General features: G+C 31.9%; 1 protein-coding gene and 2 long non-coding RNA genes across 16 annotated transcripts; 2 read left to right on the top strand and 1 right to left on the bottom strand.

Annotated features, from left to right (window-relative positions):
- Nucleotides 1-4,199: 4,199 nt before the first annotated feature.
- LOC129873827 (heterogeneous nuclear ribonucleoprotein 1) lies at nucleotides 4,200-7,817 on the bottom strand. Its single transcript, XM_055949016.1, has 6 exons — nucleotides 7,515-7,817; nucleotides 6,442-6,482; nucleotides 6,183-6,346; nucleotides 5,956-6,058; nucleotides 5,691-5,860; nucleotides 4,200-4,914 (listed from the first exon to the last, which is right to left on the bottom strand). The coding sequence occupies exons 1-6, from the start codon at nucleotides 7,661-7,663 to the stop codon at nucleotides 4,390-4,392; spliced, it is 1,152 nt and encodes a 383-aa protein (XP_055804991.1). The 5' UTR covers nucleotides 7,664-7,817; the 3' UTR covers nucleotides 4,200-4,389.
- Nucleotides 7,818-13,142: 5,325 nt separating this feature from the next.
- On the top strand, nucleotides 13,143-17,518 carry LOC129874060 (uncharacterized). Of its 5 annotated transcripts, none has more exons than XR_008762829.1 (6): nucleotides 13,143-13,322; nucleotides 14,983-15,075; nucleotides 15,889-16,073; nucleotides 16,853-16,967; nucleotides 17,143-17,202; nucleotides 17,312-17,518. It is a non-coding gene; the product is annotated as an uncharacterized LOC129874060 (long non-coding RNA). The 5 variants fall into 5 exon arrangements; XR_008762828.1 differs by lacking the exon at nucleotides 13,143-13,322 and adding an exon at nucleotides 13,341-13,881 and having other exon boundaries at nucleotides 14,931-15,075; XR_008762831.1 differs by lacking the exon at nucleotides 13,143-13,322 and adding an exon at nucleotides 13,341-13,881.
- Nucleotides 17,519-17,611: 93 nt separating this feature from the next.
- LOC129875216 (uncharacterized) lies at nucleotides 17,612-23,831 on the top strand. Of its 10 annotated transcripts, XR_008763105.1 has the most exons (6): nucleotides 17,612-18,603; nucleotides 18,762-18,810; nucleotides 18,962-19,116; nucleotides 19,312-20,723; nucleotides 21,108-21,147; nucleotides 21,274-21,865. It is a non-coding gene; the product is annotated as an uncharacterized LOC129875216 (long non-coding RNA). The 10 variants fall into 10 exon arrangements; XR_008763103.1 differs by adding an exon at nucleotides 23,431-23,831 and having other exon boundaries at nucleotides 17,612-19,116; nucleotides 21,274-21,334; XR_008763099.1 differs by having other exon boundaries at nucleotides 17,612-19,116; nucleotides 21,274-21,334; nucleotides 21,730-21,866.
- Nucleotides 23,832-27,856: the final 4,025 nt, after the last annotated feature.

Raw genomic sequence — 27,856 nt, forward strand, 5'->3', positions numbered from 1 at the left:
CAACTTACTACTTCTGATACATCTACAACTTATGTATCAACTGCAACTTATGTATAAGCTACAACTTATATATCATCTGCAACTTATGTATCAAGTCAACTTATGTATCAGCTGCAACTTATGTATAAGCTACAACTTATGTATCAAGTCAACTTATGTATCAGCTACAACTTATGTATCAAGCCAACTTATATAACAACTACAACTTATGTATCAAGTCAACTTATGTATCAACTATAACTTATGTATCAAGTCAACTTATATGTCAGCTACAACTTATATATCAACTTATTGCTTCTGATACATCTATAACTTATGTATTAGCTATGTATCAGCTACAACTTATGTATTAAGTCAACTTATGTATCAGCTACAACTTATGTATCAGTTATTCTCATGTATCAAACTCGAATATAAGATGAAAGTTTATGTATCATATTCTCATGTATCAAACTTTACTGCTTCTGATAAATCTCAATTTACTACACTCCATACACATTTCAACTGCACAACTGCAGTTTTTGCACATTACAACTGCATATTTCAACTGAACAACACAACTATACATTCATCAATATTTCAGTAAAACTAAACATAATTGAATTCGACAAAATAACTGGACATTTCAAAAACTAATACACCACAAGTCTTAAGCAGTAAATACATCACCATAATTCACAAAAAACAATAACATTTCATAAAGCTAAATCAATTGTTAGGTCCCCTTCTTGGATTCAATTTTCCAATCCTCTCTTGAGCTTTAGCCTCCAACTTGCTGGTAGTAATTGCATCATTCCCTTGCCAAGTTAATCTTGTTAATGAGACTGGAAGATTGGTTGCCTCACTAACACCATTGTCGTCACCTCTAAAGCTTATTGCCCTTCTACCTGTTGGTTCTTGCGTTTTCTGCCTCATTTGAAGTCTTGTGGAAAATTCAGAAATCACTATGGGCCTTAGAAAAGGGTCTTCATCATCTTCCTCAACTGAGGTTGAAGAGTCTTCATCAATGGAGGTTGAAGACGATAGAGAGAGGTGGTATGCATTTTTTTAGAGAGAGAACATAGAGAGAGTAGCGTTGTTGATGGGTTAGGTTTAGGTTTATTTGGGTATGATATATTATTGATGGGTCGGATACTAAATTGATTGGGTCGAATCTAATATTATTTGATTCGGATGAAAAAATAAGAGGGGAAATAAGTTGGCCACTAAGAAACCGACACGTGGCACTCTATTATACTCAAGGGCATATTTGGCCCAAATTATAACGGTAAGGGTATAATTGGCCCTAAAGTATAACGAAGGGCATGAATGAACTATTTTTTGAAGTTCAGGGGTAATTTTGGCCCTTTTCCGTTTTTTATATCTATTTTATTAGTTGAAGAGTCTTTTTGAGCTAAAAATCTAACGATAGAAATATTTTGAACAAAAAATATAGTAAAACATAAAATGACCCATTCTAAATAATTTTGATAAAAAAACATACATTTCTCTTATGTTCATTTGATTTCTTGATTTATTTTGCGTTGTTTTGAATTTTATGGCTTTCTGCATTGTGGCTTGCTGAGCTCATTTTTTTTTATTTTCGTGCACCTTTTGCGCTGATGTGGCACCTTCAACTAAGTAAGTTGGATGTGTTTGTACACACGTGCTTGCCATGTCATCAAATATATATATATATATATAAATTAGAATTAAAATTTTTAAAATTTTTTAAAATTTTCTTATTTTCTTTATCTTGAAGATAATACACGTAAAAAAAATAAATTTCTTTTTCCTTGTATTTAAACTTTTTTATTTTTTTTATTGATTTTATTTTCTTTGTCTTGCCTTTTGATTTGATTTCAAATTTAATTTCAAATGCCTTGTATTTAAAATAGGTTAATTTCGAAATAAGTGGAAAATTTCAAATAAAACATAAAAAAATTAAAATGTTAAAAATATAGGATACTTTTTAATTATTTTATTTTAAAAAAATCACATAAGTTTTTTAAAAAAATTAATGGTGAAAAAATAAGAAATAATGAAAGAAAAAAATTAAAGTGGAGAAGAAATTAAATAAATATTTTACATTGAAAGAAATGAAAATAATTAAATATATATATAAGTTTTAATATAAATAATTATGTGTACTAACTAATTATAAAGTTACCGATTAAAAAATGACGTGTCACTCATCACTTGCCTTAATAAGAGTGTGCACACTTTCTGTGTCGCGTCAGCTTTTAGGATATATTTATTTCATTTTAAATTAATTCACTTTTGATTGATTCTTCAAATTAGCTAAGTACATTTGTAAATTTTATTCTATAAATAAAGTATTAATAATCTAAATATAATATATTTTTTGTATTAGAAGAAACAAAAAAAATAAAAAAGAAATAATTTGGAAAAGGTATTAAATAAAATAAAAATTTTGGGGAGGAATTTAATTTGGAAGCATAGCTTATTTATATACCACCACATTGCCATTTATTTACAATAACACCGACGTCTGTTCTTCTTTGTTGTCTCAAAAAATGTCGATATTTACCGCCCGCTCCAAGTAAGTAAATATTCATCCCTTATGCCTTTAATATTGTCTTGTGTTTCTGGTTTTTTTCAAGTAATTTTCTTGATAACTGAATCTTGAGCTTCTCTGGAATCTTGCATGTTGGGGTCTCTCCATATCCATGATTCTTGACAACAAGAATTTTTTCAGAACTCATCACCATCATATTACAGAAGCCCGCTTATCATATACGCTACCGGCGCATCTTAGAGTACGCCACCGGAATGCATATCTTAACTGCCTCGGTGACGATGTCCGATGAAAACCCAAAACCCTGCTTAAGTCTTCCGCTGATCTGTCTGCAGTTTTCCAGAAAAAACTTGTTGGTAATCAATTTTTCCGGCGATTAAGTAATGCTACTGTTCTTCCCATCCATTAAAAAAGAAAGAAGGAAAATTCGAGAACTCGGTGAAGTTATGCTAGCATTATCTTATTCAACAATTTTATTACTATTTTACGGTTGGTTTTTTTATTTCTTTAATATTTTTATCATAATTTTTACTCTTGCACATCTTTTAAATATGTTCCGAATAATGTTTCTCTCGAATCGAAGATTTATCAAAAAATAATTTTTTTATCCTATAAGAATAGGTAAGATCTTACTTTTCCTAAATCCTACTTATAATATTATATTGATTTTGTTTTTTTTATTTTTGTTGATTATCCTTTTAAAAGAAGTCCATAGTAATTCTGAATTTCGTACAATTGGTTGGTTATAAACTATATAATTGGCTAAGAATTAGTAGCAGTTCTCAAATTTTGATAAGGTTAAAAAAGGTCCACACGAATGTGTGAATTTGCCTTTGTTTTGACCTTCCATTCCAATTGTGTGGCTAAGGGATTATTCCTTTTTTGTTTTATCTCATTAAGAAAGATTTTCCTATTGAAAATATCGTGATTGAAATGGGTGTGTTCCTCACGACCGAAAATATTTTTCATCAAAAATGTTTTTTAGAAATAAATGAATTTGTATGAATTTTTAGATAAATATTATGAAAACACGGAAAGTAGGGGTGGAGAGGGAGGAGTGTGGAATGGTGGGGATGAGGACTATGGTGGATAGAGATAAAAAAAATGAGTGTGTTTGATGGTGGAAGAACACACAATCAATATAAAATGCCATTAGTAAAACTTATTCTCGGCTAATCATCACTCGACAGTATAATCCTTAATTAACTTGATTGATTTCCAACTTTCATGTGCAACTCATTTTTGAATTTGTTTTCTTAGAAAAAATATTTTTCAAGATATTTGACCAATCAATAACGAAAAATTCTTTTTCTTCATACTGAACCCATCCTATATGTTTGTCTAAAAAGTGAGATTACCAACTGCAATTCTTTACACTAGTGGGTATATAAACTAAATCCTTTTAAAATTCTCTTCTCAAAGAAGTATAATTCAAAAGAAACACACCAGAAGATTAGAACATAAAATTATCATTTGCTCGTTTTGACAGTCACTAGAATCCATCAAATCAAATAATACTCGCTTAAAACCAGCAAATTTGCTCAATGAATAAAAAGATAAAGACATTTTGGCACATTAAAAAAAAATAAAGATCAATTTGGCAATGTGCTGTGGATTCTCAGCACTTTCAATTGCAGATAGCTGATGATGGATGAATCACGTTTCTTGATAAACCAATCGATATCAAAGACACCAGTATATAGATTGAGCAAGTAGATTAACAGAACTAATATTTTTCAATCAAAATTCGAGGAGAAAAAAAAACAAGATTTAGCTCTCAACAACTGCCTGATTGAGTATACATCTCTGGCCATAAGCTTAATATCACCAAGCCAGAGACAGTTCAGATTTGCTTCAACATATTTCACTTTCTATCTCCCATAAGGGTGATATCTGCCGGAACCAGCACCACCATAGCTTCCCCTACTACTTCCATACATTGAACCTCCGGTAGCATCTCCTCCATACCCACTGCCAAGACCAGCAGCACCATATCCACTGCCATATTCACCACCAGCAGCATATCCTCCATAGCCTTCAGCTGGTCCTCCATACCCACCACCAACATCGTAGCCTCTACCAAAGGCTCCACCACCATAACGGCTAGAATACCCAAAAGAAGCCTCCTCCCTGAAGCCTCCTCCATAAGCACCACTGCCACCATATGCTCCATATCCACCCATTCCGGCTCCACTATATCCACCAAATGCACTGGATCTGCCACCATAGGGGCCGCCACCAGACCTATAAGGACCAGCACCAAAACCAGAGTCTCCATATCCACCATAAGAATCTGAAAATCCACCACCATATGCAGCTCTCGAATGACCTTGGCGCCTGAATGGGGCTGGTTGTGGTGCATTAGGTCTCTTAGGCTCAGCCTTCTTGATTTCCACCTATTAGCAAAATAGTAAAAGGATAGGAAATTAGATTTAACCAAGCCACAAGGCTATTGAAAATAACATGATCATGCATCAGATGAATGTTCAACTACTATGAGCAAGAATCATTTCAATTATTAATTATTTTTTAACCAATCGCGGCAACTCAAGCATCATCAGTGAAATTATAAGCTTGTATGAACATTTTTTTATGACAAGGTAACCCGCAGCTGCCGCTCTTTGGGTGCGCACAGGGTAAACCCGTTTCTGTGCAATAGCTTAGAAACCACACAGGAGAGGCACACTAGGCAAGCCCCATGCGACGAGATAGGCCCAGATTGCCAACCCCTGTTGTCGCGGGTTCAAGCTTGAGACCTCCATTATGGAAGTCCTAAGCTTGTATGGATATACACGAGCACCTCTCAACTTCTTGAGCCTCAATCCGGTTAAGTCAACTTCAGCATCATCAGCAATGATAAGTTTGACAGAAGATACAAAAGTACATGGCACAATGAACATAGGCATTAACATTGCGCTGCCCAATACGTAGCACTGGTATTACATTGGGCAGTTTCATTCAAACTTTTCAAGAAATGAGAAAAACAACTTGTCTGGAGGCCTAGAACATAAAGAAAAAACATCATAAGCACATATATTTGAGCGCAACGTGGGAAACAAAATCATGTTCAAAGAAGACATAAAAGCTTGATAACTTCACAAATTACAAGTTTAACAAAACAATGTAGAAAAAGTATCACATCTTAATTAGAACACACTATGGCTATACCGACCTGCGTTCCAGCAAAATCAAGCCTGTTTCCATTAGCCAAGATATCCTCAACCGATTTTTCTGTGTCAAAAGTAATGAATCCAAAGCCACGAGAACGACTAGTAGAATGATCGCGCATGATTTGGTGCTCTTTCACCTCTCCAAACTTTAAAAAGAAGTCTCGGAACTCATCTGCAATATAAAATGCAACTTAATACCTCAAAGACTTGTTTCAGAAGAATCCAACTAGTAAGAAAGGGATCAGTTTCTAGCTACAGAAATATAACCTTCACTAATTGTTGTTGGGATGCCACCCACAAAAATCTTCTTTGTCTTGAAATCTTTTGAGCTGGAACCTCCTCCTCTAGGTATGGTTCGCTTGATTTCCACCTGACACAATCAGAACATCAGCATGAGGTCCCAATTCTTCCATCCAAAATAAATAGAAGAAATGAAATCACAAACTACTAATTATAAGAATGAAATGAAATAAAAAATGCAGATGCAATCTTACTTGCTTTCCATTTATAACATGGTCATCCTCGATGACTTTATCCACAACGGAGGGGTCAGCATAAGTCACAAAACCAAACCCACGTGGCTGTCCTGTTCGCCTTTCCTTCATAATCACAGAATCAATGATTTCACCATATTTACCAAAGTGCTTGACAAATTGCGCTGCAGATATACATGAAACATTAGAGGCAGGAAAGAGAGTTAACGAAAAAAACAATTTGGCGGAAGAGCAAAGCAGAGGATGATAATCAACAAACCTGAAGTTGTCTCTCTAGCCAAGCCCCCAATAAAAATCTTTCTGCATGGCCACCAAATCCGTTGATTAATAAAATAACATGAGCAACTTAATTAATAGGATAACATTCTACGAAAACAGTGAGGCATGCCCAACCAACAACTAACTCCTATGAGGAGAACCTCACATTGGAAGAAATCGAAAAAGGCATAGAAGATTGTCATCGAGTTAAAATTTCATCCAATACAAATCAGAATAAAAGAAAACATGAATGATGTATTCCCAACTCTTGCAGACAGTAAGTTAAAAGTGTTGTCAAAATGAAAACTGTAGCCAAACAAAAACAACAACATACAAAGTGTAATCCTACAAAGTGAGGTCTGGGGAGGGTGGAGTGTACAGACCTTACCCCTACCTCTGAGGTAGAGAGGTTGCTTCATATAGACCTTCAGCACAAGAAAAACCATCCAAAGCAGTCCACAAAAAGAAATAATTGAAGTGCAAGAAACAATGGATAGTAACAAAAACAACATATAGTAACAGAACAGTACTATAACAAAACAATATGATAGTCCAAGTACAAGAAACAAAATATAGTAACAAGAAACTACAAGAGTAATATACAACTACTAAAATGGATGAACAGCACGAAAATGCACTCCCACCTACTAACCTTCCACCCTAATCTGTATAGAGCAAAAATGTAAGAAATATAAATGTAACACAATCAAAAGTTATGGGGACCAAGAAATTGAAAAACTAAAAACAAGTCCAAACAGTATCTTTAACTCAGAAATTTCAACTCTAAATCATCAAGATAGTTATTCACCTTGTTTAATTAAGAATTAATACATCAATTTTTACTAACTATAATTATCGTTTTTTGTCCGCCCTCTTCAGTAAGGAGCTTATAGGCTATGTTATACCTAGCTTCAGGGCTTAATCATCTCGCCTTAAACAACACTGGTAGTTAATATCCTACAAGACGCAAGCCCTAATAACAATGCTCAAAGAAACAAAAATAGCGTGGATCTTAGATACAAGAAAAAGGGGTACAGCTTAGAGGGGGAAGGACAAAACAGTAAGAAAAAGTACCCAGGACTGGCACCATCCCCGGTAAGAGGCTGAGAAGCGCCGGCGTCGTCGTCGTTTTGATGGTCGGAAGTAGTTCTTAGGTCTTCGTTAGTTTCTTCTTCCTCCAGCTTGATTTTAACACCATTTACAGCCCCATTTGGTTCGTCCATTAAGAAGAACACGGAGATGCTTTTCAAGAAAGGTCGGAATCGGTCCTCTGAGGCCTCCACCGGAAAAATATGTGGTTCTGATCTAACACGGGATGTTGTCGGCGTCTTTATATACCCAAACCCTAGATAGTTTGATAGGAGAAAGTTGGATTTAATTAATTATCTGCTCTAAAATAAGCTTCATTTTATACACACGCATTTTAAGCCTCAATAAATAATTAAATTTATTTGAATAAATTTATTTTAAGTCGTTTATAAGTTGAAAATAATTTATAAGTTCAAAAAAAAATTGGTCTGCATCTATTTTTTTTTTTAACTTATAAGCAGTTTTCAACTTATAAGTTGCTTAAAATAAGTATATATGATACTCCTACTAAATAGACGCTTTGGCTCGTTCATTGTGAAAATAGAAAAAAGAAAAAATCAGTATAGGTATTGTGGTAATATATGAAATTGTTTAAAATTATAGGTAAAATTAGTATATATGATAGTGATGTATGTCTAATTAGGTAGTTTGATCAATTTTTTTCAACTGAAATGGTTGCATGTATATGCAATGTATCGATAGTATATAAATAATGTATAATTATATATATAAATATATATATATATAATATTTACACATTGCAGCAAGCCTCAACGAGTTAATTTTTCCGACCACCTTAAATCTTCTCTAAACAATCCTAAATTTTAAATATCAGCTTTCAACGTTTCAAATTTTCTATATAATATCCACTCTAAACTATTTACGTTTATGACAAGTCGGATTTTATAAGATCTGAGCCTAGAAGATCTGGTTTATATAGTTAAGAATATTTCTCTTTCTGTAGCAAAAAAAAAATTGCCAGACCTTCTGATTCAATAGTTAACTTGGTGACTATTACTTACAAACAAAGCAAGATACTCTTATTAGCCAACGTGCTACTTTCTTTTTTTATTTCTTTTAGTACAAACAAAGCAAGTTTTGTGTTTGAATATATGTACATTAAGATTGTTAAATAAGCGGATTGGATAAAATTAGAGTGATTAGAATATACTGAATTAAAAATTGAATTGGATCATGAATTATTTAAATTTACTTAGGTTCAAATGGGTTGGATTTAATTGAGCTAAAAAACAGGTTGAATCATGACTCGGCTAATTTGATTTGATAGAACTGGAGGAGTGAAAGCCACTTGATATATATATATATATATATATATATATATATATATATATATATATATTAAATTTTAACATATTACTTTTTATCTTTTATAACTATAATTTAAATTCCAACTCAGTAAAATAAAAAAATAAGTTTTTGATTTTGAAATGGAAAGTCACCAAACATTACACCAACAAAATAAAAATAAACTTAAGATGCCTCACTCAACATGTCTTGTATAAAGAAAAAAAAAATAGAAAATGAAAAGAATTTGACAGATAAATGCTAGAAGATATAAAGTAAATAGTAATTCATACATTTCGATATGGGAACATACAATGTATTAATGTAAATAAAGAATCTTAAAATGGAATGAATTTGAAAATTGACCTAATTCAAATTATCTTAAGTCCAACCCATAAAATTATGAACGAATTATCTATATTTGGACAACATTTTGACAGACCACACAATAAATCCAAAATAATTTTATGATCCAACATTGACAGCCCACACAGTAAAATAAATTTATCTATCATAAAGGGAATTGCTCCTATTATATGTATAGCACTGTTAAGAAAAAGCTTGGGATTCTCAATCAACGATACATATAGTACATGTATTCTAATTTTTTTTGGAGTTTTAAATATATGTCAAAGTAATTAATTTATAAAAAAAATAATTATATTTTATTTACGTAAAAATTAATAAAAAATTATAGAGATGTGCAGAATTCGAAAGTAATTTAAGTGGTTTTTAAAAAAAATGCATTTCAATTGACATATTTGAACATACTTTGGTACGCTGTGTACTCGCCAATTTCTCCTTGATCTTATTTTTTAAAATCTATTATTTTTCATTTAATACTTTTCAGTATATATAAGGGGGAATTATAAGATTTTGATAGAGTGGCAACTAAAGAATTTTTGAAATGACTGGCATGAAATAGTGGCACATAAACAAGGTGAATTTAGAGTTTTAATTTTAATGAGTTTAAGGTTATGAATTCTTTGAATAAATTAAATTTAATATTATAGTACTTTTTAATATTTTCACACGTTGTCGTGGCACAATTCGATTTAAGCCGATAGAACTGACCGAATTAAAAAGTTCAATTTATTTGATTTGATTTATTCGATTATTCGATTGTATTCAATTTAAATTTATAATATTTTAAATTTTGATTTGATTTTCGATTTCGTAAATTACAAATCTAGTTAAACCGAAAAGTTTGAAGCCAAAATTTGCTTCTATATATTATGTTTAAACTTTTAGTTAGAATATGAAGTATTTTTTAATTTAGTTAAAGCTTCAGATTTTGTAGAATATGTGCAAAGCTAATTGTATAAATTTTGAGGACTAAACAAGTGATAAATATATTGTTTTACATTTTAGTTTTTTCCGTTTTAGTTCTAATTTTTATTTCACCAAATAAAAAATAATGTTTACTCGACAAATGTTACATTCTTACAAATATACAGTTTCTCTTTCACTTTTTTAAAAAAAATTATTTTGAAAAGTATACTTTAGAAAAAGACCTTTTCGTTATACATAATTTATTTCTCTAGATACTTCATAATAATTAAAATATTTTGAGGACAAAATTTATACATAAAAGGTTAAGCTCTTTAAACAAAGGGATTATCCATTTTTTAATCAAACTTGAATTATATTTATTACAACATCAATCTTATTACTAACAATTGAATTAGTTTAGTCTATATTATCGTAATTTAACAAATGTTTAGATTTTTAAAAAGATAATCAAAATTAGTTATCCAAGAATGAATCACTTTTTTTTATTGATCTTGAAATATTTTTTCCTTTAGATCAATATGATTTAAAAGAATGAGTCACTTTTTTAAAGCCGAAAAATCGAACCAAACTTTTATAAATCGAATCGAATCGACCGAATGCCCACCCCTACCTCTGGGTATTGTAAATATCAATGAAGTTATTATTATTATTACTATCATTATTATTTGTACTTTGACTTTATTTATCAGATTTCGACCTTCGTATAAAAATACAATAACAAATAGGGTCATTTTTGTATCCTTTCTTTAACAAATATTCGTTAAGACGAGTATACCATATTTGTACTTATTGTTTCAATCCATATAAGGATTTTTGAAACTTTATCGAACAATTTTTTTTTTTGAATTTTTGTATGATTCGTGCACTTTGAGTGTTTCAAGTTTTTTCATAAAAATATCACGATCAAATGACCATATAAATAGGCCTTGATCGTATTCATTAGATGCATTTCAAGTTTTTTATGAACCATTAAATTTATTAGATCCTGGAGGTAATTGCATCTACCATGTGAGAGTATGTCTCCTCGTAATAATGTTGGGCCTTTGCGAAAATTTTTGTGTAACATGTCGTGTTTTATATCTTATGACTTTATCATTTTTATTGTGTTTTTGCACAAAAAATAATTTTTACCCACTGATTTGATACCTTTAGATGTTCGGATTATTGATCCAAAAATTTCACGTTGTTCAAGTAAAATCAATTTTGTCTAAATTGCTTTATTTCATTTTGGCCAATCATTTATCTGTCTACATTCATTGAAAGGTTTTGGTTCCAAATCTTCATCTTGTTGCATTATTTCAACAACAATATTATAGAAAAAAAACATTATTAACCACAATATTATTTGGATTTTGCCGATTTTGTTTACGGCGACATGTGATTCAATCATACCAGTATTTATATGGTACAATCTAGGAGAAAGTACATGTAATTTTTTATGCACAATTTTCTTCTTCACATTTATTGTAGATAATATAAAGATATTCAACTTTTCATTCAGTCGCAGTTTCAACATGATAACCATTTTGATGAATAACCTTTAAACTTATCAATTTTCTTTAATACTTACTACAATATAATGCATTAGCAATTACTAGTATTGCTCCTCTAATCAGTGATAAGATCGTTTTTCAGAACCTTCAAATAATTTTGTACGATCGAATATTGTATTAACATAGGTCTTTTTCATAATCAAATGAGAGAAATAGTTTTTTTTATTAATATCGTATAAATTGTGGCACTGTCCAAAAAGCCTACCATTTTATATGATATACAAAATCATCCATTTATAACTTTTGATAAATACGTTAGTACAATATTTAAGTAATACAATAAATAGATACATTTTATATGATATACAAATCATCCATTTACAACTTTTGACAAATACATTAGTATAATATTTAAGTAATACAATAAATAGATACATTATGTCAGGGAGTTAATTAAATAAAACATCTACAGTTGAATGGATTTGTAACAAAATAAGAATAGACTGTTCTAATTAAAAATTAAATAAGTAGTAGAATAATTTATTTTTAAAGTAATATATTTTGCATTAACTAGTTTTTTCTTCCGCGTGTTTTAAGTAAGTTTCTTTTATTTTTCAAAATTTCATTCCCGCGTGTTTCAAAATTATAAAATAATATCTGCGCATTTTAAAACTCACCGCCGTTATATACACCGACCGCCTGCCCTTCCCATTATCTTCCATTCATTCAGAAAAATCCCAGAAATCAATGTGGGAATTCTTGCCTGCATGATTTTAAAGAAAAATTCAAGAACTTGTTCGCCTTTTGATAGTCTTGACTGTTTCGGTGGCGATGTCCGATCAAAACCCTAAATCGATTTTTTTGCCGATTCATCTATTGGTATTCTACTTCTCTTCCCATTATCTTGAAAATTTTAGAACTTGGAATTCTTGCATGTTGGAATTCAAGAACTCGATAATGCATGTTGAATTTTTATAAAAAGTTCAAGAACTTGAAGTAATTGGGTATTCTTAAATGCATATTTAAGAAATTGTAGTTTTTAAGAATTTATTTTCATGGAGCATATCAAGAAAATTCAAGAAGTCTTTTTAAAAAAGTAAGTTATGTTGTCATCCTCGCAGTGTATGTTAAGGATGTTGAAGAGTTTGTTTTCCCCTGCTTAACTGAAAAACCGGAATTTGTTTTCCCTGAGATTTACTTCCTTATAGAACCGTTCTTTTTATGTTTGTTATTCTTATTAGTGTACTCCTAGTTTGAACTTAACCAGGTATCTGTTGCTATTGGCTTCCTGGTGCTTCATTAGCAATAAAATACTTTCTTTACTTGTATCGCCTCCCCAAAACAAAAAAAGAAGGGGGAGATGAAATATACTTTTTGTTGATCACTACTTATGTATGTTTTGATTATTTATTCTAGCTGAAGTTGAGTTTTGTAACATACATATTGATGCTTAGGTACTTATAGCCCAGCTTATGGAAGCAGTATATGCGTCTGTTTCTTTCATCTTCTGTTATGATTCCTTTTCGTCTGGCCATTTTATCTATGGTTTTGTATGCTTGCTTTACACCAGCGACATCAAAATACTGCCATTCAGATGATATGCATGCTTTCCCAACAAGCTTCGGCCTTAAAGGAGAGGCTCTGAGCTCTACTTCTGACGTTTCTCTGTCACTAAAACTCACGGGAGGCTAAGGTTTTGAAGGTAAAGTTCTTTTGAGTTTTTAGTTGGTAGTCTCCATTAGGATAGGTATAAAACTACCTATCACCCTTTCTTTTTTGTCGCAAAGTTCATTTTTTTTGTCACCAAATCACCCTTTTGGTGAAACTAGACAACCTTCTACTTTTATTGTTCTTATTACTCTCTCCAGTTTAACTCAAAAAAGCAATTTAACATGTTTTCTCTTGAGCTGAAAAACTGTTGCTTGGCATGACACCTCAGGTGGGTATATGAGATTTAGGAGAAAGTTCCATTTCATGGTGCATCTTCTCTGTCATAAGGCTAACTGATTCTTGCAGCCATGACAGATTTCAAAGCTTTTGAGCTGATTCGTGTTTTGGCTCGGCAAAGTTCAGTTTCCTTCCCCCCCTCACCAAACCACCTTTTTGTGAAATGACACATGACCTTCCTCTTTTTTTATTCTTATTACTCTCTCTGCTCGTTTTATAAACCATGAGGATGTGGAGGTTTTGTCTTCCGTGGAAGTTCAACAAAACTTGTTTTCTCTCGAGCTGAAAAACAGTTGCTTGGCACGGCACCTCAGGTGGGTCTATGAGATTTTGGAATTAAATTTCCATTCATGGTGTTTCTTTTGAATTTGCACCGTTTCCTTGTTCTCTGCTATATTTTCTTCATGGTCTTTTTCTTCTTTGTACCTGGATTTGTTGAACTTGAGCCAAAGTTCTTTTAGAAACAACCTCTCTACCTCCGCGAAGTAATGGTAAGGCTGCATTTGTCACTATTGATGCATAGTTCACTGTATAGTGAAAACTCAACATCGCCTTTTAATGTAGTAGTTAGTTTTTAACGATGACAGAGCCGACTTGGAAAGTTGTCTTGGTAGGAGAAACTACTTGGAAAGTTGTCTTGGTAGGAGAACCCATTTCAAGTCTTCCTTTTCAATGTTAACGGTGGGTTATATAAAATAAATTATAGATATGCTTTTGGTGGGGACATACTGATAAGGGTCCTTAGTATGTGGTGGAACTGGTTGATGTTATTGAGTTGTCGCTGAGAAGTTGCTAGTATGTATACAATAGCTATAGAACTCCTAATACAATAAGATTTACACATTCTGAACAAACTTTTCTACTTTATTAAAAATTTGAGTAGCTGAAAAGCTTTTCACTTTGTTTTTCTTGAGTACTTACAACTTTGTATAACGTGAAATCTTGATCTTTTTCTCCTCCTTACTTTGGTGATAATTGCTTGGTCTGAGAGGACTTACCAGTGATGGTTTTCTTCACCTTTGCAATTGAGTGATTGACTTTTGATCCAACTCCTGACAATACGTTCTGATGTTTTTTGTGAGGAACATTGATATCAGCATCTCTTGAGATTTCTATGATCACTGGATCTTCATAACTTGACACTTCTCTTGTTTTTTGAATTCCTTCCTCTTCTCTGTCATTGTTTTCTCTTTCTTCAGCAGAGTCTTCCTCCATTTTTGATGTCTCTTTTGTTGATACATGCACAAGGCAAATAGTGTGGCCTTAGCTTGTGTCTCTCTTGATATGGATTCCTCTGGTGCTTCTTTTGAATCACATTCAATTTCTTTTTTTTTGTAATTTTCCTGATGCTGTTCTGTTTCAGAAGTTTTGCATTTTTCCTGCATGTACTGGACACTTTTGGCCTCTGCGCCCAGTTGCACTTGTGGGGTAATACTGTCATTGGGCGTACCATTGGCATCAGTGCTGCTTGTTGCAACAGTTTCCTCCCTCTCCAATGCAAGTAAAGGGTATGCTGCTTGCTCTTGTATCTGCTTAGGTATATTGCTTTCATTGCTCAACATGTTATACATTGCCATCTCCTTTTCAGAAACCTTAACGGATTTCATTGACGTGACATGTTCGGTTATTTCTTCCTGTTCATTCCTTGTTTTTTTCTCTTGTTCATGTCCTTCTTGGGCACTAGGAGCATTTTCAATTTTTTCTTCTTCTTTATGTATTTCTTTTGTTTAATCACATGTTATCATCTCTCTGGAACCTGTTGCTGTTTTTTGTTCTGATCCAAAAGAGGCTCCAAACTTCCTCTTTCAGGTTCACTTATTGTTGTTCCCTCCTCTTTTTGCACCTGAGTTGTGTTGTTGTTTGAGGAATCTTCGCCAGTGCTCTTTCTTAAATCTTCTTCTTGTCCTCCTATGAGTTCATATTTTGCTGTCAGAAATCTTGATTGAATTGTTGCGTGAGTAAAAGGGGGAGGAAGGGGGGAGTAAGAAAAGATTGGAATATATTTTGCTTGTATCTTTTTGCTTTTTTGTTTTTTTAATTTTTGGTTCTTCCGTCTTTAACTCCTAGGAACATTAGTTGGCTCCAATAGACTTTTCCCTAGCCATCTGTGGCTGAGGAGGGTTTCATCTTAGTGATCTTGTCTAGATTAGTTTTATGAACTCTCATATAGTATCTGTTTATATTAAGATGGTGTGTATCCAGCAAATAATTTACTAATATGATTCAAGTAAATAATTTACATCAATACTTTGTTTCCTCTCGTTAAATAATTTTCAGCTGGCCTGTATGTCATTAACCTATGTGCTGAATATTTCATGCAGTTTCAGTTCAATCATTTTCTATCAGCAACGTCCTTCCTAGACAGGAGGGAGTAAAACGGATCAAATGATGCAGATAAAATATTAAAATGGAATAGAAGTGCATAATTTAATCAGACCTCTTTAATTGGAGTCTTGTTTTCCGTCGCAACACATTCTCCCTTTGATTCAGTGGCCTCTACTTGGAGGTTTGTCTCAGTACTTTGATGATTAACATTGTTGCTGTCATCAATATCGATTTCCCCAGTGCTTTTTCCGATGTTTGTTCTCCAGCAGGTGAATCTTCATTCTGCTCCTGTATCCTTGACTGCACATGTGTTGTGTTTTATATGCTGCTTGTTAGTCATCCTTTTCAGCTCCTTTCGACATTTACATAAAGAATATTTTTTCTGATATAGGTCACTTCCACACGTTTTTAAGTAAGATGTATGATAACTGCATCCAATTTCCAACCATTATGCTTTGGTTAGAAATTCAAGAACTCGATGTTCAGATTATCTTGGAATTCTTCCAAGTTGGACTTCAAGAACTCGATACTGCATGTTGATTTTTTATGAAAAGTTCAAGAACTTGTTGACTTTTTGAAGTAACATTGGTATTCTTAAATGCATATTTAAAAAATTGTAGTTTTTAAGAATTTATTTTCATGGAACATATCAAGGAAATTCAGCAAGTCTTTTGAAAAAATTAAGTCATGTTGTCATCCTCACAGTGTATGTTGAGGATGTTCAAGAATTTGTTTTCCCCTGTTTTACCCTGCTTAACTGAAAAATTGGTTCGAGAACTCGATATTGTCAGATTTTCTTGGAAGTCTTGCTGCATTTTCTTCAAGAAAAAATCAAGAATTGTTGGTTTTTTGAAGTTACATTGGTATTCTATAATGCATATTTTAAGAATATATTAGCATTGCACATATAAAGGAAATTCAATAAATCTTTTTAAGAAAATTGTGTCGTTATTCTTGCAGCGTGTGAATTTGTTTTTACCTTTTTGGTGAGATGGGGCACATGAAGGCTTAAGCGAATACCTGAGGCTATTTGAAGCTCAATTTGGTCGGGGGTTATCTTGTATGATTTCACAAGGTGAGTTTAGGAGTTGGTTTTCAACAGCCTCGATGCTGGTGCTACCAATGTACTCATTTACCTTTTTCAACGTCTCAGTACTCTTTATGATTTTACTAGGTATTTTGGATGGAAAGATGTGGCGTTGTTCTTGAGAGCTCCACTCACACAACTCTAAAAAAATTAAGTGGTTTAGTTGTAGGTATCTGTTGCTATTGGCATTGGAACCTGCGCTATGTTAAGATGGATGACAGTGGTATGTTTTAGTTTCTTTGACATTGATCTAATGCATTTTGTTGTGTTGAAAGTTCTGCTCAACTAATTATTTTACTTCATCACCTGAAGTTGTGTACCTTCTTTTAAAGGATCTGGTGTCATACGAGATGGGCTGGTGCTTATGGGAGAAATATATGGTAATCATTTTGCAAAATATTGGACTGACATCATTTTTTCTATTGTATTGATGCTGCTGTCCATAATTTAGTATTGTATGCATTTCTCAACTGATGGACTGTTTGACGGTTTGTGTTCATTAGAGTCTATTTACAGATGCTCTTTTATGTATTATTTTGTGGTCTTACTTGTAATTTGGCAAATTTGTATGGCTGCACACAATTATTTTGTGGTCTTACTATTTACAAATTTGCAGCCATACAAATTTGCTTACCCAATCATTTCTGATTCCCTTTAAATGGATTTTGCAGTTTTTCTATTTACGTCAATTTTCATAGATCCAGATATTTGCTACATCAATCTTCTTGGAGCCTTACTATCTTTAGGAGATGGTGGCATCCAGCTGTGTATTGGATTTTTAATTTCTGACCAAGTATTTTTTGAAATGATATGGTTATTTGTTGTTTCTCTCTGATTTTCTTGAAATTCCTAACAGAAATTTTTTGCATACATCGGGCATGCTTGTTAATAAGTTTGTGAGATTTTTCCCACTGCACCACAAGAAGATATTTGTCTATTCACAATCATGGGATGTATATTGTTTCCTTAAGTATCAGTTTTGGGTTGTACTAGCCTCAGGGCTTTGGTTAGTGATGAGGACTCAAAACAGGATTGTGAACATGTCACAAGTTTTTGAACCCTATCAATTATTTTAGACAATGATCCTGATATTTAAGTGGGATCAGGGTAGAGAGGTGGCTCATATTCTCAGGAGTTTCAAACTTGTTGGTCAATCTGAGATATCTAATTCACAAGAAAATTTTCTGTTATTCAGAAATAACTGAGCCCTACCAGAAAATTTAGGTTGATATTCACTCTTCAGCTGTGGAGGTTGGCTATGCAGCTTTGACCTATTAAATATGCTAACACTTTTGAACTAAGGCTGCTTGCCAGTAGGGTCTAACTTGTATGAGAAACAATCCAAATCTCAGAGGAACCAGCTTAATTTGAACACCTGAACACTACTCTAACTGTAGCTTAGTGAATTATCAGGTCGTATCTGGTACGTTTATGGTCATCTAATGTGAAATAGATTTGTCTTGTCCAGCTTGGTTTGTGGGGAAGATTTGAAACTCTTTATAATAGGTAACATTGATTTTTTTAGTCGTTGACCATGCTTTTGCCGGTCATACCTGAAACTGGTTAGCAATTATTACACAACTGGGGTTGGATCTCATTCTCAAGCTTCAAGATCATTTATGAGGTAAGTTACAATCTTTGTTTAGATTTTCATCACACAACCAGTCTATGGAACTTGATAAAACGGCCATTAACCAGAAATTCCATTGCTCTAAATTTTGCAACATTCATTAAAGTTAAACCTAACTCTGAGCATGAAGTTATATGTTTTGCTTGAAGCAGGAACTTAAATCTGATTCACAAGCAACCAACATCTGTCAAACTTCTTGCCGTAACATTCTCTAGAGCTTGTCTCTGCCATTTGCAATATATATATATATATGTATCTCCCTCCTCTCTTTTTTGGGTGCTTCATCTTCTGTTGTGCCTCCTAACTTGTCTGGCCATTTTAACTATGGTTTTGTATGATTGCTTTACACCAGTGACAGCAAAATACAACCATTCAGATGATATGCATGCTTTCCCAGCAAGCTTTGGCGTTAAAGGAGAGGATCTGAGCTCTATTTCTGATGTTTCTTTGAAGGAAATTGTTACAAAAACTCATGGGAGGCGAAATGGATATTGTAAGGTTTTTAAGGTAAAGTTCTTTTGAGTTTTAGTTGGGTAGTATCCATTAATATAGGTATAAAACTACCTATCACCCTTTCTTTTGTAGCAATTTTTTGCCACTAAATCACCCTTTTCTTTTCTTGTTCTTATTACTCTCTCCGGTTTAACTCAAAAAAGCAATTTAACATGTTCTCTCTTGAGCTGAAAAACTGTTGCTTGGCAGGACACCTCAGGAGGGTATATGAGATTCAGGAGAAAGTTTCATTTCATGGTGCATCTTCTCTGTCTCATAAGGCTAACTGGTTCTTGCAGCCATGACAGATTTCAAAGCTTTTAAGCTGATCCATGTTTTGGCTTGGTAAAGTTTAGTTTCCTTTCCCCCCTCACCAAACTATCCTTTTCGTGAAATTGCACACATGACCTTCCAAAGTTTCATTTCATGGTGCATCTTCTCTGACTCATAAGACTAACTGGTTCTTGCAGCCATGACAGATTTCAAAGCTTTTGAGCTGATTCGTGTTTTGGCTTGGTAAAGTTCAGTTTCCTTTTCCCCTGCACCAAACCACCCTTTTCGTGAAATTGCACACATGGCCTTCCTCTTTTCTTATTCTTATTACTCTCTGCTCCGTTTTATAAACCATGAGGATGTGGAGGTTTTGTCTTCCGTGGAAGTTCAATAAAACTTGTTTTCTCACGAGCTGAAAAAGTATTTCTTGGCACGTCAGGTGGGTCTATGAGATTTTGGAATTAAATTTCCATTCATGGTGTTTCTTCTGAATTTGCATTGTTTCCTTGTTATTTGCTATATTTTCTTCACGGTTTCCTTCTTCTTTGTACCTGGATTTGCTGAACTTGAGCCGAGAGTCTTTTGGAAATAGCCTCTCTACCTCCACGAGATAGTGATAAGGTTTACGTACATTCTACCCTCCCCAGACCCCAATTGTGGGACACTTGTGGGATTTCACTGAGTATGTTGTTGTTGTTGTTGTACTTGCATTACTAATATCAATGTGGACCTTTTAATGATATTAAAGAGTTATTCTTTTGCATTAAAGATTGACCTTTTTGGGCCCGAATATGGATGTTTTCGTCACTTTTCTCGCTGATATATTTTGTAAGCTTTTTCCCACTCATAGGTTGCTGTTGTTGTGACTTAAGTTGCTCTACGTAAATATATACAGTAGAATAGATATTCTTATTATAGTTCTTTTTAAGTGTTGATCGATGATACTGATGCTTATTGTTTGAAATTTATTTCTAGAGCTCATCATGTTTCCGAGAATTACCCATTGCACTGTGATTGAATGGTGACCTTCTGCTTGGAGTTGTTCAGGATATACTCAAAGCAAGTTCAATTCTTTTTTGGAGACTGCAGAAACTTAGAATGGGTTTTGGTTTACAAATGTTGGTCTTCTGGAAGATGCTACTCATGCATCATACTACTACCAGTGAATGGAAATGCTTTGAAGAGACGGATCCTTCCTCTTTGGTCAAATAGAGATGTAACGAGACATCTAGAAAAGATGCCAGTGAATTGCAATGCCTGTAAAAGAAGGATCCTTTCTCTTTGTCACATGGAAACAAATCAAGAGACACGTAGAAAAGATGGAATGTTTTTTGAGCCTTTACTAACTGGTGGGTATATCTAACAAAGCTTTTCTTTTTATCTAGTACAGTCAAACCTCTCTGTAACTGCATCGTTTTTTCCGGTATGTTTTGGCTGCTATAGCAAAATGTTGTTACAGAGAACACATAATGTAACATAGCATGAAAGATCGATTCTACAGAAAACACTGTTTTTTCTCTAGACTTATCTCATTAGCTGCGAGTTTCATTGTTTATTTTTTGTTGTAGACATATATCCTGCTACTTTTGATGTGAGTGGACGCTTATGTTTCATATTTGAATGTTCTAGTGGTCATTCTCAGCAAGGCTTGATTAAATTGTCTAGCCAACATTAACATTAAACATAGTTCTTACCTGTTTTTTCATCTGATAGATTGCTAAAAACTGATGCAGGATCTGAGTTTACTTGATCAAGATAACAACACTCCTATTGGTGAGCTGAGAACCTCTACTCGGATAATGTTGGTCAATTTTATGTTCTATGCCTGTAGCATCTAAATTTCTCGACTTTGTTGATGTAACATCCACCTGAAGTTTGTGTTACCATATGCTAAAGCAGGATTTCGAGGTACTCCTGAAGTTGGAACACTGGAGTTCGACACATTTCCTATTAGAACAAGGTAGCACTCTTAACACAAATTATTTTCGTAAAATTGGTTTACTTTTTAGGATAGTCTTTTAATGGTATGATGATTGCAAGTGGTTCAATTTTTGCAACAGCGGTCATGTTGTGCTTCTAAAGTGCACTGTGGCCATGAAAGAGGAATTAAGTGGAACAAAATTGACTAGGTGGTAGAGTCGTGGAATAACTGAATCATGTGCGCACACACACACAACGTATATATATGCATTTTGGATTGTTTCTTGAATAGGTGCTTCCATCTGGCGCCTTTAGCATACACACTTTTCTTGATTGGGAGGTCATAGGGAATTAGTCTAGATCCACAAAAATTGGTCTGAATATCACGATCATCAAAAAGAAAATTTAAACGCAATCTTGTTCTTTGAAATGCAGCAGTGTACAGACGTAGTAAGCCGTACGAAGATATATGACCCTGGCTTCTTAGACACAAGAAATTTTAAATGAAAACTATGTTCATTTACTTCCAAAAAAGCTGCTTTCTTATTGCCCTTTTCTTAGTAGTGATCTGAAATCAACTTTTGGACATGTGATTTCATTTTATGAGATGAAATCCTAAATCCTCCAAAAGCATGATTTGAGATTTTTTAAATACAAAAAAATTGACCAACAAGTTTATATTTTGTAAAAAAAAATCACATTTATATTTATTAACCATTTATTTCATATGTAAATAAAATTTATAATTCATATCATTACTTTTTATTTTTATACCATTTATATCTCATATAATAATTATTCTCATCAACATAAAATTTATTATTACTTCAAATCAATTCCTACTTTACCATTTATATTCTCCAATTCATTTTTTTTAATTAAATCTGTCTACCAACCAATATTACTACTTCATTCAAATCAATGTTTAATAAAAAAATAATTTTCAATCATTATATTGAGTGGAAAAAACTGACCACTGGCATTAATTGAAAAAAATAATTTTCTTAGTCGCTAACAACTTCAACATTTATTTCAAAATTAACAATTTATGAAGGATTATATTAAAGACTAGTACACTACAATTTATATTTAGTTTTATTTTCTTATTAAATTAAAGTTTGATCAATAAATGTTGTATTTTTTAGAATAGCTTTGTGATAGTGTATTATGCGATTTTATAAACTTTTGCTTATTTAGTAAGATTGCATAAAGAATTGAGTTAGTTTTAACAATTTTACAACTTAAAGAGTTTTTATGTTTATGAGAAAACAAACAACATAAAAGTCCAAATTGCATGTTCAAATAAAATTTCAACTTCATTTCATGATTTCATATCACATGGCAAAATGGACCTTAAGTCTTCTTTTATGAAATTCTCTTTATAAAATGATAGGAGTAGTATATAAAAAACTACTTTATCTTGTTGTCCAAGTGTGATTGAGGGTGAGAAAATTAATCCATACAAAAATGACTCGTTTATTTGTCGAGGAGGAGGAGTACCATAAGGAAAAAGAATAGAGTCGTAGTGTAGCAACGCCTCATTCTAGGCGCCAATCCAAAATATTCTTTTTAAGGACTCGAATTATCCTAAACTAAATGAAGTGTTCGTTTAAATATATTCATTGTTTCAAATTTTAAAATAAAGAATTTGAGTTTGAAATTTCTTATATTATAAAATATAACATGAACCAAGTAATAACAACATATCAAATAGAAAAGTTGATGCTATTATTTTTCATAACTACGTCATTAACGGTATGTAATATGTTTACGCACTCTTATTAAAAAAACATTTAAGGACATAATTTAAATCATATTTTTTGCTATTATCTTTTTTGAAATCATATATACAAATTTGTAAGTAGTGTAATTTATTTTCTAAAAAATATCAAACTTCATTAAAGAAAAGGAAAAATATGAAAAAAATAATTCAAACAAAATTTTAATACATTCAAAAGAAACAAAATCACAAAGCCTTAAACCCCTAAACCAATAAGCTTTCTACAAGTATAAAGGAAGATCCCTATGAAGGAATTTCAGAAAATAAAAAAAGTTGAGAGCAACACTTGTTTATTCCTTTCTATATTTATACTGTCCACTAAATGTGTTGTCACACCTCCTTCTATAATGTCGAAGAAATCTATTGTGAAATGCGGCATATTATTCGGGTGATGTACACGTGGTGGCGGGGGAAATTTGGTGGAGGCTGGCCATTAGGTGGATGCGTCGGAGCATGTGGCTGGGGAATCCCAGGCGGAGCCAGTTGATGGCCTACATTTGGGGGGTGGCAGCTGTGGGCTGTGGCTGGGAACCTCAGGTGGAGGCGGCAGTTGATGGTCTACATTTGGAGTGGCGGCAACGGCGAATGACCTACATTTCCTTGTCTACAAAATCACAATAATGTATTAATTATACAAATTGACCAAAATATGAAAATACCACTTTTAATCTAGTAACCCTTGTAAGAAGGCAATATGTTGTTGTTGTTTAATACTAAGGATTAACCAGGAAACGAAGACCAGTTTAGGTAAGTGCGTGAAGAGAAAAAGACTAATATAATCCCTTATCTTTGGATTAAGACTTAAAGTCATCCTTGAGTTTTCAAATAAATCACTAATAGTTCCTTATATTTGCAATATTGGTGCACTTTTGATCTTTCCTCAAATTTTTGCCTATTTTTTAATATTGATTTGTCCATAATTTTATTTTTGAAATGTTCAATCGTCTTTTTATATATTTAGTAGAAATAATAACTCCATGTGAGATAAGGTGAAAAGAAGAACACTTTGTTTTGTTCGGTATAAATATTATTGCGGCATTAGATTAAGGTAACAACATTAGATTATTTATACAAGTTCAAATTTTTAAGGGAAAAAATCCTTTTCTTTCTTAAATTTTTTAGAGGATAAGACCTTTTATTCCTAAAAGTAAAAATAGTCTGCTAATTAGATATCTTGAATCTCATAATATCAAAAAGAAAACATTACTAAATTTGCACATTCGATCATTTTGTCAAAAAGATAGAAAAAGATATATAACACGAATCTTAACCGATGATTGAAGAAATCGATCCGTTTATTTTTTTTGAATAATACGATACTTAAAATCTTCAAATCCTGAATCCATCTCTGATGTAAAGGTAACCTATAAGGCTATAAGGCTTTGATAAAGTAGCAATCAATGAATTCTTGAAACCGTCCGACTCTCTTTGGCATGGAACAGTGTAACATAAACGAGGTGAATTCAAAATTTAAATTTAATGAATTTAAAGTTATGAATTCTTTAAATAAAATTGAGTTTAATTTTAATATCGATAATATTTTTACCATTTTCACACGTTATTTTCTTGGCATTACAAGAATCGACAAGAGTTGTTATTTACTATTATTGCTGTTATTTTTGTTTTGCCTGTCTTTATTATTTTACTGTCTGTATTATTATTTTTTTGATATTTTTATCATAGCTTGTTTACTCTAGTTTTTTTTTCTTTCAAATCTATTTTGAAAATTGATTTTCTTGAATCGAAAAAAAGGGGCAATTCGGTGCATTAAGCTCTCGCTATGCGTAGGGTCCGGAAAAGGGCTTGACCATAAGAGTTTATTGTACGCAGCCTTATCTTGCATTTCTGTCGGAGACTGTTTTTAAAACTTGAATCCGTGTCCTCCTGATCACAACTTTATCAGTTACTCCAAGACTCTCCTTATTGAATCATATTTTTATAAAAACAACATTTTTACCCCCAACAAAAATAAGAAATAATGTTTATGTACATCTCATTTTCCCAAGCAGTCCTACTTGTAGGACCAAGTTCTAGAATTCCTTTCCCCTTCTTGAGTCCATGATGAGCTTTTCTCTTGTGACTTTCAGAATCTTGTACTTAATTATAATAATATAATATCAAATATGATATTTACATTTTCCATGGAGTTGATGGGTTGAAATCAGATGAGGTACCAGAACCAATATTGGATGACTAGATTATTATTTTAAATTATTATATGTCATTAAGCTTAGGTGAGTGCGATGCCTCATGTCAATCGAACAACAATATTTTTGATGTTGTGCAGAAAAATGATGTAACTTGTTTACAATGATATAATATAGAATCTTCTTGCACAATTTTTTATTTTAGTAAGCTCATGTTTGTCTTATCTCTTAGGTTATCAACTTTTATGACCGGATAGTTGTAATATAATGTCATTTTAGATGACTTGAAAGTGTCAAAAAACAAATTAATATTAAACTAAAACAAAGATAGTGGATGTATATTTGTGAAATTAAACAAATTGTCTGGCTCAAATAAAAAAAGATGGTTGATATATATTTATTCTACTACTAGTTTAGTGTGCATACTTTGCACGTGTGTTTTATCTCTTTCGAGTAACAAATCACTGAAATTGCATCGAGCAATGCAGTTACAAATTGTGAACAATTATCTTAAAATTGATTTGAACTACGACTAATACCAAATCATTCTTTTGTAGCAGAATGCAACATCCAAGTAATTTGTACAAAATTATAATAAGTCAATTTTAAATTATTGATTGTCTATGAGATAAAAATACAAAAATCAAAGAAAGGTTCTAAACCTAAATCTAATCCCGGCCCACCCCCCTATGACAATTTTGGAAGAATGGTCTAAAGCCTAAATAAAGAGATCACATTTCTTTAATTAGTTAAACGGAGCCTAATTCTAAAGGGATCCCTAAAGCTAAATAAGAGTTCGTTTGGATTGGCTTTAAGTTGGTCAAAATCAACTTAAAGTCCCTTTTTAGCTTTTGGACGTGTTTGTCTAATGCTGACTTTAAGCCATAAAAAGTTCTTAAAGTCAGCAAAAAATGAAAAGTTAGGATTCCTAACTTTTTTTTCCAAAGTGCTTAAAGTCATTTTCTTTGATCATGAAAATTACTTTTATATCCCTTATATTTTAACTAAATTCCCAAACTACCTTTTTTTATTCTTTTAATCCTAAAATTCACATCATAAGCACTTTTATCCAAACACTCAACTGCTTATTTATAAAAATAACTTTCAGCACTTCAAAATTCTAAAAGCACTTCATACATAAAAGTTACTTTTTATAAGCCCATCCAAACGGGCTCTAAATAATTCCGTATAAAAATAATTATTGCATAAAAAAATTATACATCTAATGAGATCTTCACTTAAAAGGAAAATTAATAATTCTCCTAATATTAAAAATAAATATTTAATTATATTCATATAATTTAGACTTCTTCCTATATATTAATATTAATAATTGAAGAAAATGATAAAAAAATGATTTTGTCTAAAACACAATCATACAGATATGGATGAAATAAAAATGTAAAAATATATGTATAAATAACATAAATTCAAACATCACGAACATCTCTAATTTTACCTCAATTATATTCAAGGGTTTAAGTATGTAATGCATATAACTGATAAAAATAGTGATAAAAGATGACAATGAAAACTTTGGGAAATAAAAAGAGTCATGCAAGAAAAAGATCGTGTAAAAATTATAGTTCATAAAATATAATACCTTCTAAGTTAATAGAGATTTTGATCATTAGGCCTTAATAATGAGGAAGGCCACAAGCAAGATCCAAGAAGTTTTTATTTCCCATCTATTACTAAAATTCTTTTATAGATGTACATATGCACTTTTCTAATCCTAATAGGATTTTATTTTTCACCAAAATATGAAAATAATATTTAATAACAACTCTATTTCTTAACGATTGATTATATAAGGAAATAATAATTAACAGCTCTATTTTTAACAATTGATTATGCTTTAGGTTTAGTAATTCCTTCTACGTATAGAATTATAATCTAAGTATTTTTAATTTTATTTTCCTTCTAGGTTTAGTATTTCTAATAAGGCAGGTCTTTTTTAGTTTGCCAAAATAATACTCTTTACAATAGTATTCGTTTTGCCAAAAATATGGCAGTTCATTAGTACTCCTACGACAGTTTAATTTGTCAGAAATAAAAAGAATTTTTATTTTTCCAAAATATATATTATTAGTGCTTTTGTATAATTATAAATTGAGAAAAGAGGAAAAGACGATTTTCTCTAAAGTGTCGTATTTTAATGAAGGATAAAAAGTTCAAACAACATTTTAAAAGATCTTCATACTTTTAATATAATATAGATAAAGCACAAAGTTCAAGTCTAACTACTCAATTTTCCTACTTTTTTTTAGTTTAATTATCCAATTCAGTTTGATCGATTAATTCAAATTCACATGATATATAATTCCTTGCTCCTTCTTCTGCCATGTCCCTCATTTTTTTAAAAAAAACTAAAAAAGGTTATGAGCATAAGTTGGGTTTGTGACGAAAGGAGGAAATTTATGATACAAAAGGAAAAAAAAAATGCATTCTTGTGTTTCAATTTATTTGATATCTTACGCTTAATTAAAACAGTTTTAAATTATATTTTTTAAAAGAATATTTTTCCTTAAATGATGTGTATATTTCCAAAAAAAAAGATTATGTTTTTATATTTAAAAAATCTTTATTTTACAGTTAATGAAAAAAAAAATTCTTAAAATTTTTATCAGTCAAT

This window comes from Solanum dulcamara, chromosome 11 (assembly GCF_947179165.1).
Source record: "Solanum dulcamara chromosome 11, daSolDulc1.2, whole genome shotgun sequence".
Classification (NCBI taxonomy): Eukaryota; Viridiplantae; Streptophyta; class Magnoliopsida; order Solanales; family Solanaceae; genus Solanum; species Solanum dulcamara.

Excerpts from the sequence above, each read along its gene's own strand:
- LOC129873827 (XM_055949016.1), bottom strand. The coding sequence starts at position 7,663 with ATGGACGAACCAAATGGGGCTGTAAATGGTGTTAAAATCAAGCTGGAG. Across the intron at positions 6,059-6,182 it reads ATGTTATAAATGGAAAGCAA|GTGGAAATCAAGCGAACCAT; the intron begins GTAAGATTGCAT and ends TGATTGTGTCAG. Across the intron at positions 4,915-5,690 it reads TTGATTTTGCTGGAACGCAG|GTGGAAATCAAGAAGGCTGA; the intron begins GTCGGTATAGCC and ends TTTTGCTAATAG.